At 35.5% G+C, this 14,386-nt stretch overlaps 1 protein-coding gene, 1 long non-coding RNA gene and 2 other non-coding genes across 4 annotated transcripts; 3 read left to right on the top strand and 1 right to left on the bottom strand.

The window, feature by feature from the left end:
* Positions 1 to 8,081: 8,081 nt before the first annotated feature.
* On the bottom strand, positions 8,082 to 10,359 carry LOC113469436. Its single transcript, XR_003392854.1, has 2 exons — positions 9,046 to 10,359; positions 8,082 to 8,364 (listed from the first exon to the last, which is right to left on the bottom strand). It is a non-coding gene; the product is annotated as an uncharacterized LOC113469436 (long non-coding RNA).
* A 187-nt stretch (positions 10,360 to 10,546) lies between these two features.
* Positions 10,547 to 10,665, top strand: LOC113469440. Its single transcript, XR_003392858.1, has one exon. It is a non-coding gene; the product is annotated as a 5S ribosomal RNA (ribosomal RNA).
* Positions 10,666 to 11,911: 1,246 nt separating this feature from the next.
* LOC113469439 lies at positions 11,912 to 12,030 on the top strand. The gene has a single exon (XR_003392857.1). It is a non-coding gene; the product is annotated as a 5S ribosomal RNA (ribosomal RNA).
* Positions 12,031 to 12,239: 209 nt separating this feature from the next.
* On the top strand, positions 12,240 to 14,252 carry LOC113469434 (neogenin-like). The gene is made up of 3 exons (XM_026827132.1): positions 12,240 to 12,431; positions 12,988 to 13,208; positions 13,439 to 14,252. The coding sequence occupies exons 1-3, from the start codon at positions 12,262 to 12,264 to the stop codon at positions 13,621 to 13,623; spliced, it is 576 nt and encodes a 191-aa protein (XP_026682933.1). The 5' UTR covers positions 12,240 to 12,261; the 3' UTR covers positions 13,624 to 14,252.
* The last annotated feature ends 134 nt before the right edge of the window (positions 14,253 to 14,386 follow it).

The following is a 14,386-nucleotide window of genomic DNA, read 5'->3' as shown; positions in this document are numbered from 1 at the left end:
TATTATTATTGTTTGTGAAATTGATAGCCTAGTTCTAGTACGTAATATTGAATGTAGATAGGTTCCAATGTATCTTATATCAGACTTAAATTATGCTCAAAATTTCAAGCTATAAAATAATTAGGCATGAGGCAACAAGACCTTATAGGTACCTTTCTATAGGTTATAAGTAGATAATTTATAAAATTCATGTACCTAGGTACCAGCAAAAATTGAGAACAACAGGTAAAATGTAAAATTGAGGCAAGGTCACATATTTCAGATAAAACTCATTGCTGGAAACCATAAACCATTATAGTAAGAACACTGTAACTTGCCTTGGCTGGGTAAGCTAATGTTAGAAGAGAAATAGCTCAAATACTAAACTGTTGTGGTCGAAGCCATTTAACTCTAGTCTGCAATGCTGACCTCCTATTCTAACAAGCACGAAGAAAAGTTCGAGGAAAGAAGAAAGTAAAAAATGAAGACACCTGCAGAAATTGAACCTAGATCTTGACCATACAACACCAGTGCAGGCACCACATGAAGACTGAAAACTTGTACCTGTAAATAGCATGATTATTTTGTGTTCGCTACAATCTTGTGGTTGGCAGAATGCCCATCTTGTCTAAATCTGGCTCAACAGTGTCCTAGTACCAAATTTTGCAGCGGTCAAGGTGTTTGCTCTAAGTATAAAAAGTTGAACTTGAAAGGTCAAGTTTCTATTGAAGAGTTCTGATATTCTCTTTCCAAAGGTACACTTTAAACTCAACCAACAAACCTAAGGTTGGACATTGCCTACTTTCAAACTTGGGAACTGGTCATTCTCCTAATATTCATTATTGATTTTAATTTTAAGGTAGGAATTAAAACTATCTCTTTTTTTCACCTCCTAAATTTGTATGGACAAAATACGGGCTGGGAAACAAGTAAGTAGCTAACAATATTTCCTCAGTATAAAATATGTTACCCAATAATAGTTCATGCAGCTACTAACATTGCCCTAATAAAATGCCACAAGCATGTATTTTCTCAAATACACATCATCTATTCCACAGAATGTCCTCATAATATGTAGGTACAACAGTTAAAAATCTGCTCTGAGATGATTTACCTTCACCAAATGTGAGATATGTAAAAACAACTCGAAAGTATAAAAGTGTTCATCGGATCGAAATTTCAGGTGATATTTGAGGTGAGCTCAGTGCTTCGATTTCATATGTGATCAGCTGATGTTTCCGAACCAGCTCTGAGGCTACCATTAGAAGCACGTGATAAAGTTGCCTACTGGAGGAACTTAAACTTCCAAGTCAGAATTCACTATCTCCTCGCGAGCTCTGAGATATATTCGTATAGCTTCCACCTTCTACTTCTGCCACTGACCGCATTCTTTACTTTACAAGTAGGTTCTGGGTGCCTGGGGAACCTAACTAGGCGTTGTGGACGGCTCAGGATTTGGTGTTCACAAGTTTTTAGATAGGAAAACAAGAGGAAGTAATAGAATAAAGCGCAATGGAATGAAATAACTTCACTTTTCATTTACTACATACCTACAAACATTATTGTTTTCTCACATCGTCTAATGGCCGGGAATCCGAAAAAAGGCCTTCTGGTTTTGATGAACTGTGGGTAACTTTAGTATGCATTTATTTACCTATCAGCTGATTCTAAATATCCAAGATTCCTGGCGAAATCGAAGTTTTCCGAGGTGGGTGGGTTTAAGTCCCAGAAGCGACTGCGGGATTAAAGGGACTTTTCAGTCCTATGCTGGCAGTATAAACAAGGCATATTCTATTCTACTTGATAGTAAAAAAAATAAGTCAAGTGCCGCCATTGCTATTCATATCTATCATTAACAATATGAGGCTGTTTCCTCTCTCTTTCTAATTCTCAATATCAATATTATCTTCTCTTCAGTACTTTCATCTTCTTTCTCTTTCAATTCGAGAGTAGAAAGAGAAACATCATTATCAAAAAGGTGACGTTATTGTCAATGATAAGAGCTGCTGACAACAAAAACTGCAAGAGACTTTCCACTGACAAATGTACGGAATTTCAGGTTAAAGTTACTCATCATTGAAGTTATCATTCACCTAAGAGCCGGTCTTATTCTTAATAGATTTTCTTGAGAAAACCAATGACCTAAGCTATAGTGGTTACCTTCCACTCAAGAGTTCATTAGTGGAAGTGAGGGGTTGAAAGTTTTATTTATGAATGGGTAGAAGACTGGAAATGATCTATCACATACAAAATCCAAATGGTCTGGTGTATATTAGACTAGACACTAGACACTCCACAAAACTGTCATTTTGATCTGTACAACCAAGTGACCATTTTTCCTAAATTGTAATTGGATACCTTATTGGGTTCATCATCAATAGAGCCCGGAGAACCATCTACTTAATTTTTCCAAAGCATTGTTTCTTTGAGCTCATTGTAATCAAGATTTTATTTTAAGTTGAACAAAATAGAAATGTTTGTGAGAATACCTACTGTATTTGTCCACTCCCTAGAAGTTAAAAGGACAAAGGATACCTACATCCTATTCTGGGTATTCAAGCTAGATGCAGACTCAATAATGGGTACTGCACTAGACACTCCACAAAACTGTCATTTTGATCTGTACAACCAAGTGACCATTTTTCCTAAATTGTAATTGGATACCTTATTGGGTTCTTCGTCAATAGAGCCCGGAGAACCATCTACTTAATTTTTCCAAAGCATTGTTTCTTTGAGCTCATTGTAATCAACTTTATTCTGCTTCTTTAGGATGGTATCAACAATTTTGATAAATTTAATATTGATGGCTCAAATTTTCGTGTGTCGGTTGAACCAAGAGGCTTGGGTTTCACGGTCGTACGATACCACAGGCTAGGACGGTATGGTGTCCAGGTGGCATTTTGGTCTTAGGTTTAGATCAATTTCAGTTTTTTACAGTTGTAGTTTAACTGTTAGTTCAGACCCAGACCTGCAGTTGGTTAGGACATTAGTTCCAGCTTGGACTGCCGATGCCGTTTTAGTCTCAGCAGCAGAAGTAGAAGCAACAGCACTTGCAGACGAATATCCCCAGATAGAGGAAGACCATTTGTAAGATCAAGTCCGATAAAATGGTTTTGTGAGGGGTACACAGAAATGGCCTAACGCTCTTCCTTGAAGAGGTTCATAATTCAGATGGTTATGTAGACGTACACGCTGGTTTAGAAATTTATCAACGTCTCATTTTACTTTTACTTGCGCAGACAGACAGAGAGAGAGAGAGAGAGAGAGAGAGAGAGAGGGAGAAAGAGAGAGAGAGAGATGAGTTGGTCTTGGTCAATTGAGAAAATTGGCAAAAGTTGGCCCTCTACAACTTGCAACTTGGTTCAAAAATCACGAGTATTTTCGCAGGAGTCTTCAAATCAAAGTTTTACGTGCAAAACTTAGTCTATGAATTACTGGATAGGGACCAAGTAAACATTATTTATTACGTTTTGTGCGGTATAGATCTAACATTGTACAGATAGTAGGTACTGGTTCCAAGTTCTCTATCTTGGCACAGAGAAAGGTCGCTCCGATGGCCTCAAGTTTTCTAAGAATAATTTCATATTGTTTTAAAGTTAATGTAAAAAAAGTGGTTTGAATTATATATGAGTGGAATATTAATATACCCATGAATTAATTGTATAACCATCTGGATTTTGGTTGATTTGAAATCTTGGTTTTCTTAGGAGCTTGTCAAGTTATCTACAGATTCCCTTGCGTTGATGTCCGGGCCAACAATTATCCTTCTATTTTTAAACTCAAAGTGTAGTTCCCGGTCATAAGGAGTCCAAATAATTGCTAATAATTTGCAAACAAATACGTTCATACTGGAGTATTTTTCACCACACGTTATAATATAACGCAGGAAATTTATTCCTCAAACTCGCAAGTAGTTAACACAAACATCTTACTCAACTGCACGGATCAGCGTGTTTGAATCTCGCTTACATGGATGGTCAATTATTTCTCCTAATTCCGCCTCGCTATCAAAGTACTTCCTGACATTTTATCGGAATCATCATTACATATCAACAAAGCTGCTGAAAACCTGAACCAGAATGAAATGACTGCAAAATTAACCCTCCAGTAGGTACTTCGTTTGAGAGATTTTGTTTTCTCAAAGACGTTTGATACATGTAGGTAATTAATAAATACTAGTAATAATATAAGTAATGTGCATAATGAGTGAGCAATATTTACAGTTCACACTAAATCTAGAAAAAAAATACATATACAAAATTGAAATTCTGTGAAATTTGCAGTTGTAAATTGAGTAGAGAAAGGTAAGTAAATGGAGGTAGAGAAAGGGAAGTAGGTACAAGGTTCTAGTACAAAATTTTCTTCTGAATGCCTAGCAACGTAATCTGAGGTCTTGAGTAACCAGACTTAAATTATGCTCAAAATTTCAAGCTATAAAATAATTAGGCATGAGGCAACAAGACCTTATAGGTACCTTTCTATAGGTTATAGATAATTTATAAAATTCATGTAGGTACCAGCAAAAATTGAGAACAACAGGTAAAATGTAAAATTGAGGCAAGGTCACATATTTCAGATAAAACTCATTGCTGGAAACCATAAACCATTATAGTAAGAACACTGTAACTTGGCCTGGCTGGGTAAGCTAATGTTAGAAGAGAAATAGCTCAAATACTAAACTGTTGTGGTCGTTGTACACAACGATTTATTCGTCCACCTTTTCACTACCAGGTAATTTCGAGTTGTTTGCAGCAAAATAATTAGAGAGAGAATTCACTATAAGAGAATTTTTATAGCCAAATCAGTATAATCTTCAACTTTGAAGTACCTATCTACATTGAATTTTGGAGCACTGACCAGAGCCGAGAAAAATTGAAATCTATATTAACTGTACGTTCATATCCGTCTGTGCATTTTTGTATAGCGATAGGCGATAGAGTAGATTATGAACATGTTAGGTACATGTATGAAAGAACCCTACACAGCCAGAAAATGACCTAGAAAAGTACAAAAACTATTAAGTTATTTGAAGCAATGAAAGGTCTAAGCAAAGATTTAGATAACCATAATCACGATTTTATTCAAGTTACTCAACACATCTATCTCGCATCAAAGATAGGTACATTTATACTTTGTACTTAAATGTAAAACCAATTACAGTTACACAATTCAATTCTGATGTAGATTTGAAGATTTAGGTTTCATACTTTATCATTTTTTGATTGAGCATGCCGGAGGCACGCGAACGTCAAGATTTTCAAGGAACATCCTGGGCTCTTTTTGAGTAAAACGGTTATTTTAATGCGGAACAGATCAAGATATAGGGTTTCATAATCTGGGTAATTGGTTCAATAGCAAGCTAATTGCAAGTAGGAATGATTTTTTTTATATATATATTTATATAAAGATTGTCCAATATTGACGTTTCTACTTTATTTCATTTCCATTCCAACTCTTGACGTTAGTTTGTTAACACGAAGAGTTTTTTGGGGAATTGAATGTTAACGACAAAAATTCAAAACGTTCATAATTCTTTTTGATTGTAATGATGGTGGCATTTACCTGGCAAACAATAATAAATTCTACCTATTGTTGGTTAAATTATTTTTAATGAAGAAAATTATTTTGATGGATCTTTATTTTGAAAGACAAAGAGTTAGTTCATAGTCATAAATTATTTATTGTGAATTCTATGAAATGACCGAACAATATAGGTAGGTAGTATGTAATATTATGTTCAGTCATTTGGGGTTTGTAATTATTGAAGTATTTTTCCAGAGTATCCATTGTATCAATCTCCAAATCTCCCATCAGAGAAATCCCCCATTGAATAAAATCCCTTATCCTCCCCCCCCTTTCTTTTAAGTACTTTTATAATTATTATTTTCACTTTTTTCTAATTAATCAGGGTTCTTTTACTCTAATTGTAATATGTGTTCCCCATAATATGTCAATCTATATGAGACCGTGGTTAGACCACTGGGGTAAAGAGACTTTTCAGTCCTATCCCAGCAGGATAAACAAGGTATATTCTATTCTAAACTATTCTATTCTATCCCGTCCCTGTTTAGACTGTAATCACAGTGCATTACTAATTACTACAATCAGTCATGGAGTATCAGACAGGTTGTGTTAAACCCGATAGAGGTTGATTGTTTCATCCTCATTTGACATTCTGACATTGTTTGATCTTATTTCCCATCAGGGACGTCGATAGGAAATAATTCAGGACCAATTTTCAAGTGACTGATTATCAGGATTGGTTTTATGATTGCAAGAGGTATTCTTAGACAGACAAATTAAATGGAAAATCGTGTAAATAAGACTTAGAATCAAACCGTTCAAATAAGACTTGGAATCAAATAGTTCGATCACTTGTGTTAGCTATTATGCCTCATAACTACACAACCTCTATATATTATTAGGCTGACTAAGGTCTTGATTGTTCATTAAAGTCGAAAAATATTTGCATTTTAGCTAATTCTGAGCACTTGTGAGATTTACGGTTGAAATCAGTAACACTCCGCCAAGATGCGTGCGTGACTTACATAGGTATAACCGTGCTGTATCTGATTGCTTGCATTATTCTACATATTATTGGTGCATGTGCATACAAAAACATTGCGTTCACGCGTGCGATGAAATCATAACACTGAAAATTTAATATCCAATTTGGTTCATAAAAGCATATTAAATCTTATTGTGGACGTAATAATTTCTTACATAACGGCGCGGGAGAACATTAACTTTTTTATATCAGAACATTATCGCATACATAATGAAGTCTGATTTGTTATTCTGATTTGACGGGACTTGCTTAATTATCTACTCAATGGAAACTTAACACACCGCACGCATAAGGCTGTCAGGCTGTCGTCTGTAACGATCGAATGTTTTAATCTTGAAATTAAAATGTTCCTGGCAAACTAATCTGAACTCTTACGTAGGTAATACATCATAAAAATATTTTCTGGTGTTATCCACATAATCCATTCTAAGACAAGTAGATTGTAGCTATAAAATGGTAAAGTTGTAGGTACATTTAAGGTCTACTGATCTCCTCAGAGTGGAAATACTCGTACATAACGTGGACTCGCGGAGTGATGTCGGGCTCGATTTTTTTCACAGCAGTTTTTGTTTCATTCTAAAAGCGTCAAGTGAGATACACCTCTGGTACAAACAGTACAGATTTCCTCGAATACTTGCACCCAACGATACCTCACAACCAACACCTATACACACTTATTTACTTAGTGACTAACTTCAATAACACATACATTGTGAATACAATATTGTGATTATCATGCAGATACGTGCATATTTATTTTATTATCACCAAGAAAAACAAACATCGAATGGGTGTAGCCCATTCAATTGCAGAAAAAAAGAGACTCAAAGAGGCTCAACATATTTAAAAAAAAATAGCTAAAAAATAGATTTAGCTTATAGTAAAGAACCACATTGCGAACTTAGCAAAGCACGGTGTACCAACCTCCATCCATTAATTCATAGAGAGTTTTATTATCACCAAGAAAAACAAACATCGAATGGGTGTAGCCCATTCAATTGCAGAAAAAAAGAGACTCAAAGAGGCTCAACATATTAAAAAAAAAATAGCTAAAAAATAGATTTAGCTTATAGTAAAGAACCACATTGCGATCTTAGCAAAGCACGGTGTACCAACCTCCATCCGTTAATTCATAGAGAGCACTGCATTAGCCTATGAGATACAGCAAATGAAGAACTACGCGATAAGGCAGCTCACAATTTTCTAAAATGTAGGTTTAGGTAATCGCGTAATTTTCCAAGTTTCATATTCAGACGTTAAAATTTGGTGCTGATCAATCAAAACTTATTCATTTTTATGTACTCGTAGGTACCCCATTTATATTAATAACATTATTTAGCACATCATTACCTTAAAATTATTTCTGTTGGTGAGCTCGCATTTCTAATATAATAGTTTCATATTCTGAAAATTTGTTGAATTCTTTCATATACTTACCTATGTTTAAATTTTTTGATATATTCATTTTCAACCCAATGTAAATAACACTCAATTCCGAGCTTACCTTTGATTTCATCCCGTAATGTTTTTTTTTAAACCTTTTGATACAAATGCTATTGAACTTGTTTGTTAGTATTTCTACAAAATTTGAGCTCGGTCTGTTAAGTTACATTTGTAAACTTCAAAAGTTATAGAACTGATGTCCAGCAAAGACGAACGTTGATTTTTGGTCGTGTAACCGTGTTGACCAGTCATGCCAAAGTACTTTATGATAATATTAGGTACTTATATTTTCAGTTCCTCCATCACTGAAGTATTTTTGTGCTCTATATTTTTTTGTTATGTAAACTAATTTATTTCCGATTTAACTGACCCACCTACTATTGAATTGTGTTTAGCCTATGAGATACAGCAAATGAAGAACTACGCGATAAGGCAGCTCACAATTTTCTAAAATGTAGGTTTAGGTAATCGCGTAATTTTCTAAGTTTCATATTCAGACGTTAAAATTTGGTGGTGATCAATCAAAACTTATTCATTTTTATGTACTCGTAGGTACCCCATTTATATTAATAACATTATTTAGCACATCATTACCTTAAAATTATTTCTGTTGGTGAGCTCGCATTTCTAATATAATAGTTTCATATTCTGAAAATTTGTTGAATTCTTTCATATACTTATGTTTAAATTTTTTGATATATTCATTTTCAACCCAATGTAAATAACACTCAATTCCGAGCTTACCTTTGATTTCATCCCGTAATGTTTTTTTAAACCTTTTGATACAAATGCTATTGAACTTGTTTGTTAGTATTTCTACAAAATTTGAGCTCGGTCTGTTAAGTTACATTTGTAAACTTCAAAAGTTATAGAACTGATGTCCAGCAAAGACGAACGTTGATTTTTGGTCGTGTAACCGTGTTGACCAGTCATGCCAAAGTACTTTATGATAATATTAGGTACTTATATTTTCAGTTCCTCCATCACTGAAGTATTTTTGTGCTCTATATTTTTTTGTTATGTAAACTAATTTATTTCCGATTTAACTGACCCACCTACTATTGAATTGTGTTTTTCACTTGATTCAATATTCAATACATTTATTTCAATTTTTCTGAACGTCCTAAAGGAAAAGTGGGAAAATTTAACTCGGGGGAAAATTTAATTGTCAAGAATAACAAAAAAGGATTTATTAATTACAGAATAACAATAACTGACGTACTTTTCATGTTAATTTTGATATTTCCCATTTTGATCTTTTTGGGTTTTCCCTGTTTTCACCTTAAGTAGGTTTCTCATCTATGTAAAAGTTTTCAAAGGAAGAGTTGGGTAAGTGAAGAAAAAATAGGGAAAGTAAAAATGAGAAAAAAAAAAGCATTAGAAAATTGGTGAGAGTCTTCCTACTGTCAAATGGGAAGTTCAGAAAAAAAGGGAATAAAAAGGGTCAAAAATGAGCCTTATTTATATCAGTGTGCAGCACAATTTCAGTCGATTTTTCTTTCATAACGAACACGAGCCGGTGCCCTTTTTACACTTTGTAATTTTGTAAGTAGTAACCAGCTTGTAGTCAGTTTACACATTTATTATATTGAGTTTGTGAACAAAAAATATATATATTATGTCTACATATTTACAATTTTACACTCAGATCACATGACAATTATTTATTTTTTAATCGATGGTTGAGGTTTTAAAGAAGTACTTAATCCAGGAAATAAATGTGCCCTCAGGTACAAAGTGTGGTTAAAGGAGGCTACGGGTTCAATCCCAGCTGAGGCCATGGAATTTAATCCTTACGAACACATAATTTAAACTGCTAGGTTATCATAGCTCGCCTTATAGCTATACGAATATTTTTTCTATTGAAGAATCTTATTTGTTTACCGGTAAGCAGTTAGCAATAAATATTTTCCCACCCTATATAATATATAAATTCATTTTTTACAGATTTTTTCAAGCCCTGTAGCTGATATGTGACGTCATATTTACCTACACAACTAATACAATAACTCAGCTAAAGAGAGAGGGGATATTAACTAGTACTTCCTCGAATTTGAAAGTCTTGAGGAGACAAGATAGTTCACCTACCTGGTTATCGCGATGAGTCGCTTGTATTGATTTTATCACTATTATCACCTACTATTTAATATTGGTTTGTGTTTTTCCACTTGATTCCCTTGGATTTATTTCATTTTCACTGAATCTACCAAAGGAAAAGTGGGACGATTGATTTTGATCAAAGACTTTTTTTTTATTATCGATTATTGTCATTATTTTCAAGAGCTTTGTTCAATTGGGTTTGATTGCCGTCCGGATTGAACCTTAAAATGGTGGATGGTGATTCAGTCACCAATATCCTAATGAAATTCCAATAACCATTCACTTTCAGGTAAACCTGGCAGGTACGCTTTATCAGGCCCGCCTGTCAGGTCTATTAGCGTAACCCTGTATACAACTATACATGCTTGACTCTCAACAACGACCTTCCTTACTAGTCCCCCTCTTCCATTGTGTGAGTTCGTACATTCATATACAAGATTCTTTGCTTTCGCTCTCGCCAACGTTCATATCACGTTGAATACACCAGTTCTCGTCCGATCACTGAAGTTAAGCAACGTTGAGCGTGGATACTACTTGGATGGGTGACCGCTTGGGAACACCACGTAACGTTGGCGTTCTTTTTATTCTTCCTCCTTCACAATTATTTTTTTATCGTTAATTCTAATGTCCGTTAACCAACCTCAGTGTTCTAGTGGCTGGCACGGTGGTCTTGAGGAGACAAGATAGTTCACCTACCTGGTTATCGCGATGAGTCGCTTGTATTGATTTTATCACTATTATCACCTACTATTTAAAATTGGTTTCTGTTTTTCCACTTGATTCCCTTGGATTTATTTAATTTTCACTGAATCTACCAAAGGAAAAGTGGGACAATTTATTTTGATCAAAGACTTTTTTTTGTATTATTGATTATTATTATTTTCAAGAGCTTTGTCCAATTGGGTTTGATTGTCGTCCGGATTGAACCTTAAAATGGTGGATGTGATTCAGTCACCAATATACTAATGAAATTCCAATAAAATATCGTCGTAGACTAAACAATTTATTAGTTATTGAAAGAAAACTATTATGGAGCAATAAGTTCTTGAAAATTAAAACACGATTATATCAGCTATTAAAGATGACCTAAGTATTTCATTTCTGGCTGTCAGTATAAACAAGGTATATTCTATGGATGGATGATACAATCAATATGCAACCTATGTGTAACATAGTACGAAATAATGGCCACAATACCTCTGGAATTCACAGATGGGGGATCACACTTTATACCCTGAAACCTGGATTTAAACATCTGTTCTTTTCTCCGCTTATTTACCATTCCTTCAATCCATATTTCTTTCGTTTACCAGTTCCCGTTTTAGTTACCACAAGATTAGGTTAGATTCTAGATGGCCACAATACCTCTGGAATTCACAGATGGGGGATCACACTTTATACCCTGAAACCTGGATTTAAACATCTGTTCTTTTCTCCGCTTGTTTACCATTCCTTCAAACCATATTTCTTTCGTTTACCAGTTCCCGTTTTAGTTACCACAAGATTAGGTTAGATTCTAGGTACGTCCACGGAATCATCAGTACCCTACATACCTACTTTAACACCCTAAGGATGTCATCATCTGTTGTTGACACATAAGATATCATCATTAGTTGTTTTTCATTCGCTTCCTATTCTTTCCATTCACTTTCAGGTAAACCTGGCAGGTACGCTTTATCAGGCCCGCCTGTCAGGTCTATTAGCGTAACCCTGTATACAACTATACATACTTGACTCTCAACAACGACCTTCCTCACTAGTCCCCCTCTTCTATTGTGTGAGTTCGTACATTCATATACAAGATTCTTTGCCATAGCCCTTGCCAACGTTCATATCACGTTGAATACACCAGTTCTCGTCCGATCACTGAAGTTAAGCAACGTTGAGCGTGGATAGTACTTGGATGGGTGACCGCTTGGGAACACCACGTAACGTTGGCGTTTTTTTATTCTTCCTCCTTCACAATTATTTTTTTATCGTTAATTCTAATGTCCGTTAACCAACCTCAGTGGTCTAGTGGCTAGAACGGTAGACTGTGGACCTAGAGGTTGGTGGTTCGAGCCCAAGTCAAGTCAAGTTTAGCGTAGGATATTAAGCGGGGAACGACATTTGTGACAAGCATTTAATGTTTAACACAGTTAAAATTCCTTTTTTTATGTCTGTTTACAGGTATGAGTCAAACCCCATCCGAGACTCGACCCCTATACCCTCGCTCTCAATACACAGGAACTACTACCAGAGCCCACGTCACTGTCGATGCTTCTGGTGGTGTGGATAGTGCCTATGTTGTGCACACGGGAGTCGAAACCACCCCTGGACCTCCCCCTTCTCTAAACTATGGGTGAGTTTGTAAAACATGGATGGGTGTGAAACTATTGTTCTTATTATTTTAAGAGGTTTGATAGAGGGAACTGTAACTTCTAAGGTCTTATCGTCCCGAAATCGAAGAGGAAGACAGGATTGGAAGACAAGCTAACTAGGTCCCCCTTCTCTAAACTATGGGTGAGTTTGTAAAACATGGATGGGTGTGAAACTATTGTTCTTATTATTTTAAGAGGTTTGATAGAGGAAGCTGTAACTTCTAAGGTCTTATCGTCCCGAAATCGAAGAGGAAGACAGGATTGCAATAGTCCTAAATTAAAATGGACGCGGCACACAAGGGATCAGGAAGAGACCGCCTTAACTAGACAGATAGTTAAATTTAAAGGAGAAATATTTGAGAAGTTGCTTTCAGAAACAGGCTCCAGAGAAGGAAAAGAATGATCCATGTGGGTTGTATTAAATGATATCTTTTCGAGCAGGATATAAAAGGTTGTATTCTATTCTATTGTCTATCTGAAACCCCCCAATTTGATAATGTCTTTACCCGTTGATTTGTTAATCAATCAATGTTTCAGCAACCCCCACGTGCACCCTACCTCCCACCCCCCTCATCCTGTTCACCCTCTTAACTCCACTACCTCCAGTTCTTCGGTAGTGGATTCTGGTGGCAACTCGGCCACTAAAGTTAAGCGCCAGGGGCATCCACTGAAAAGCTTCACGGTGCCTGCCCCGCCTCCTACCTCATCTGCACCGACCACCCCTCAGCAAAAGCATGTGGTCACCGTCAGACCACAGGGTAAGTTTTGAGTTTATTATTTGTGCTATTCCAAAGGCATGTCACAGTTTTCGTGGGTGTCACGTAGGTACGTGTCCACTTTTTTTTAACAACCTTTGAAATTTCTAAATCTCTAGTTTAACTTATTACAACCTTATTACTCTGTTAATTTTAAAGCCGCCAGTGGTCGCTACTGAAATCCAAATTCTCCCTATAATAATCTGACCAATTTCTTTTTCTTTTGTCTTCAGGTACTTCTAGTCCTTACAAAAAGTCCAGTCACTCAGCTTTGTGGCCTTCATCTCTGTCTGAATCAGCAGAATTGAGTCCGCTCAAAGCTACCTATAGCACAGAGGAGCTTACTCAGGAAATGGCTAACCTGGAAGGTCTAATGAAAGATTTGGATGCTATAACTGCCTCGGAGTTTAAGTGTTAAAATTAATGTTGACATTTTACTGCCTCAGAAGTTCTTTGACAACTTTGATGATAACATTTAAACCTCAGAGTTGCGTTGTTAATTTTAAGAACTAACATAGGTGTTAGTTTTATTTTCCTAGGGTGGAGATACTTATTTTGTTGATCCTCTTTTGGACGTTTTGATCTCAAATCGGCATGATTGCGTGGATCTTCTTCATCTGAGTTTTTATTTTTGATATTGTCAGTAAGTAGATAATACTAAGATTTAAACTGGAGAAAAAAGTCTGCCGTAAGTGCTAGCTAACAGGTCCAAAAAAGGAACACAGTATTCAGGATTCTTATTTTAAGTATACTATTTACCCTGTTCCTTTTTCACGTTTATTTTTACAGTTTCTACACAAATTGTGTTGGGATTTTCAAGTATACCGCGACGTACAATTATTGAAACAATGTTAAAAAGCGTACATCTTTCTTATTTATTTAAAATGCGTCCCAATTTACGAACAAATTCAGTCAAAACTCCTTTTTATTTTCAATTTATTTTTGTTAACTCCTAAGTTTAGTATTATTTTTTTATACACTTTGTAACTAGTAGATCTCTAAGATATTTATAGTTTTGTAAGTTTATCGATAGTTCCCATTGGAAAGTTGAACACAGCACTTAACAATGTGCCTTCTAACAGAGCAGTAGTCAAATATTTTATAATTTGAAGGTATCTTCAGGTAATAAATTGATCGAATGTCGTTCAAAAAAAAATCTTTCCAAGTTGGATTCACAAAGG

This window comes from Diaphorina citri, unplaced genomic scaffold, assembly GCF_000475195.1.
Source record: "Diaphorina citri unplaced genomic scaffold, Diaci psyllid genome assembly version 1.1 scaffold1079, whole genome shotgun sequence".
NCBI classification, from domain to species: Eukaryota; Metazoa; Arthropoda; class Insecta; order Hemiptera; family Psyllidae; genus Diaphorina; species Diaphorina citri.
The sequence above is the reverse complement of the archived record's forward strand: the minus strand, read 5'-3'. Positions and strand labels throughout refer to the sequence as shown.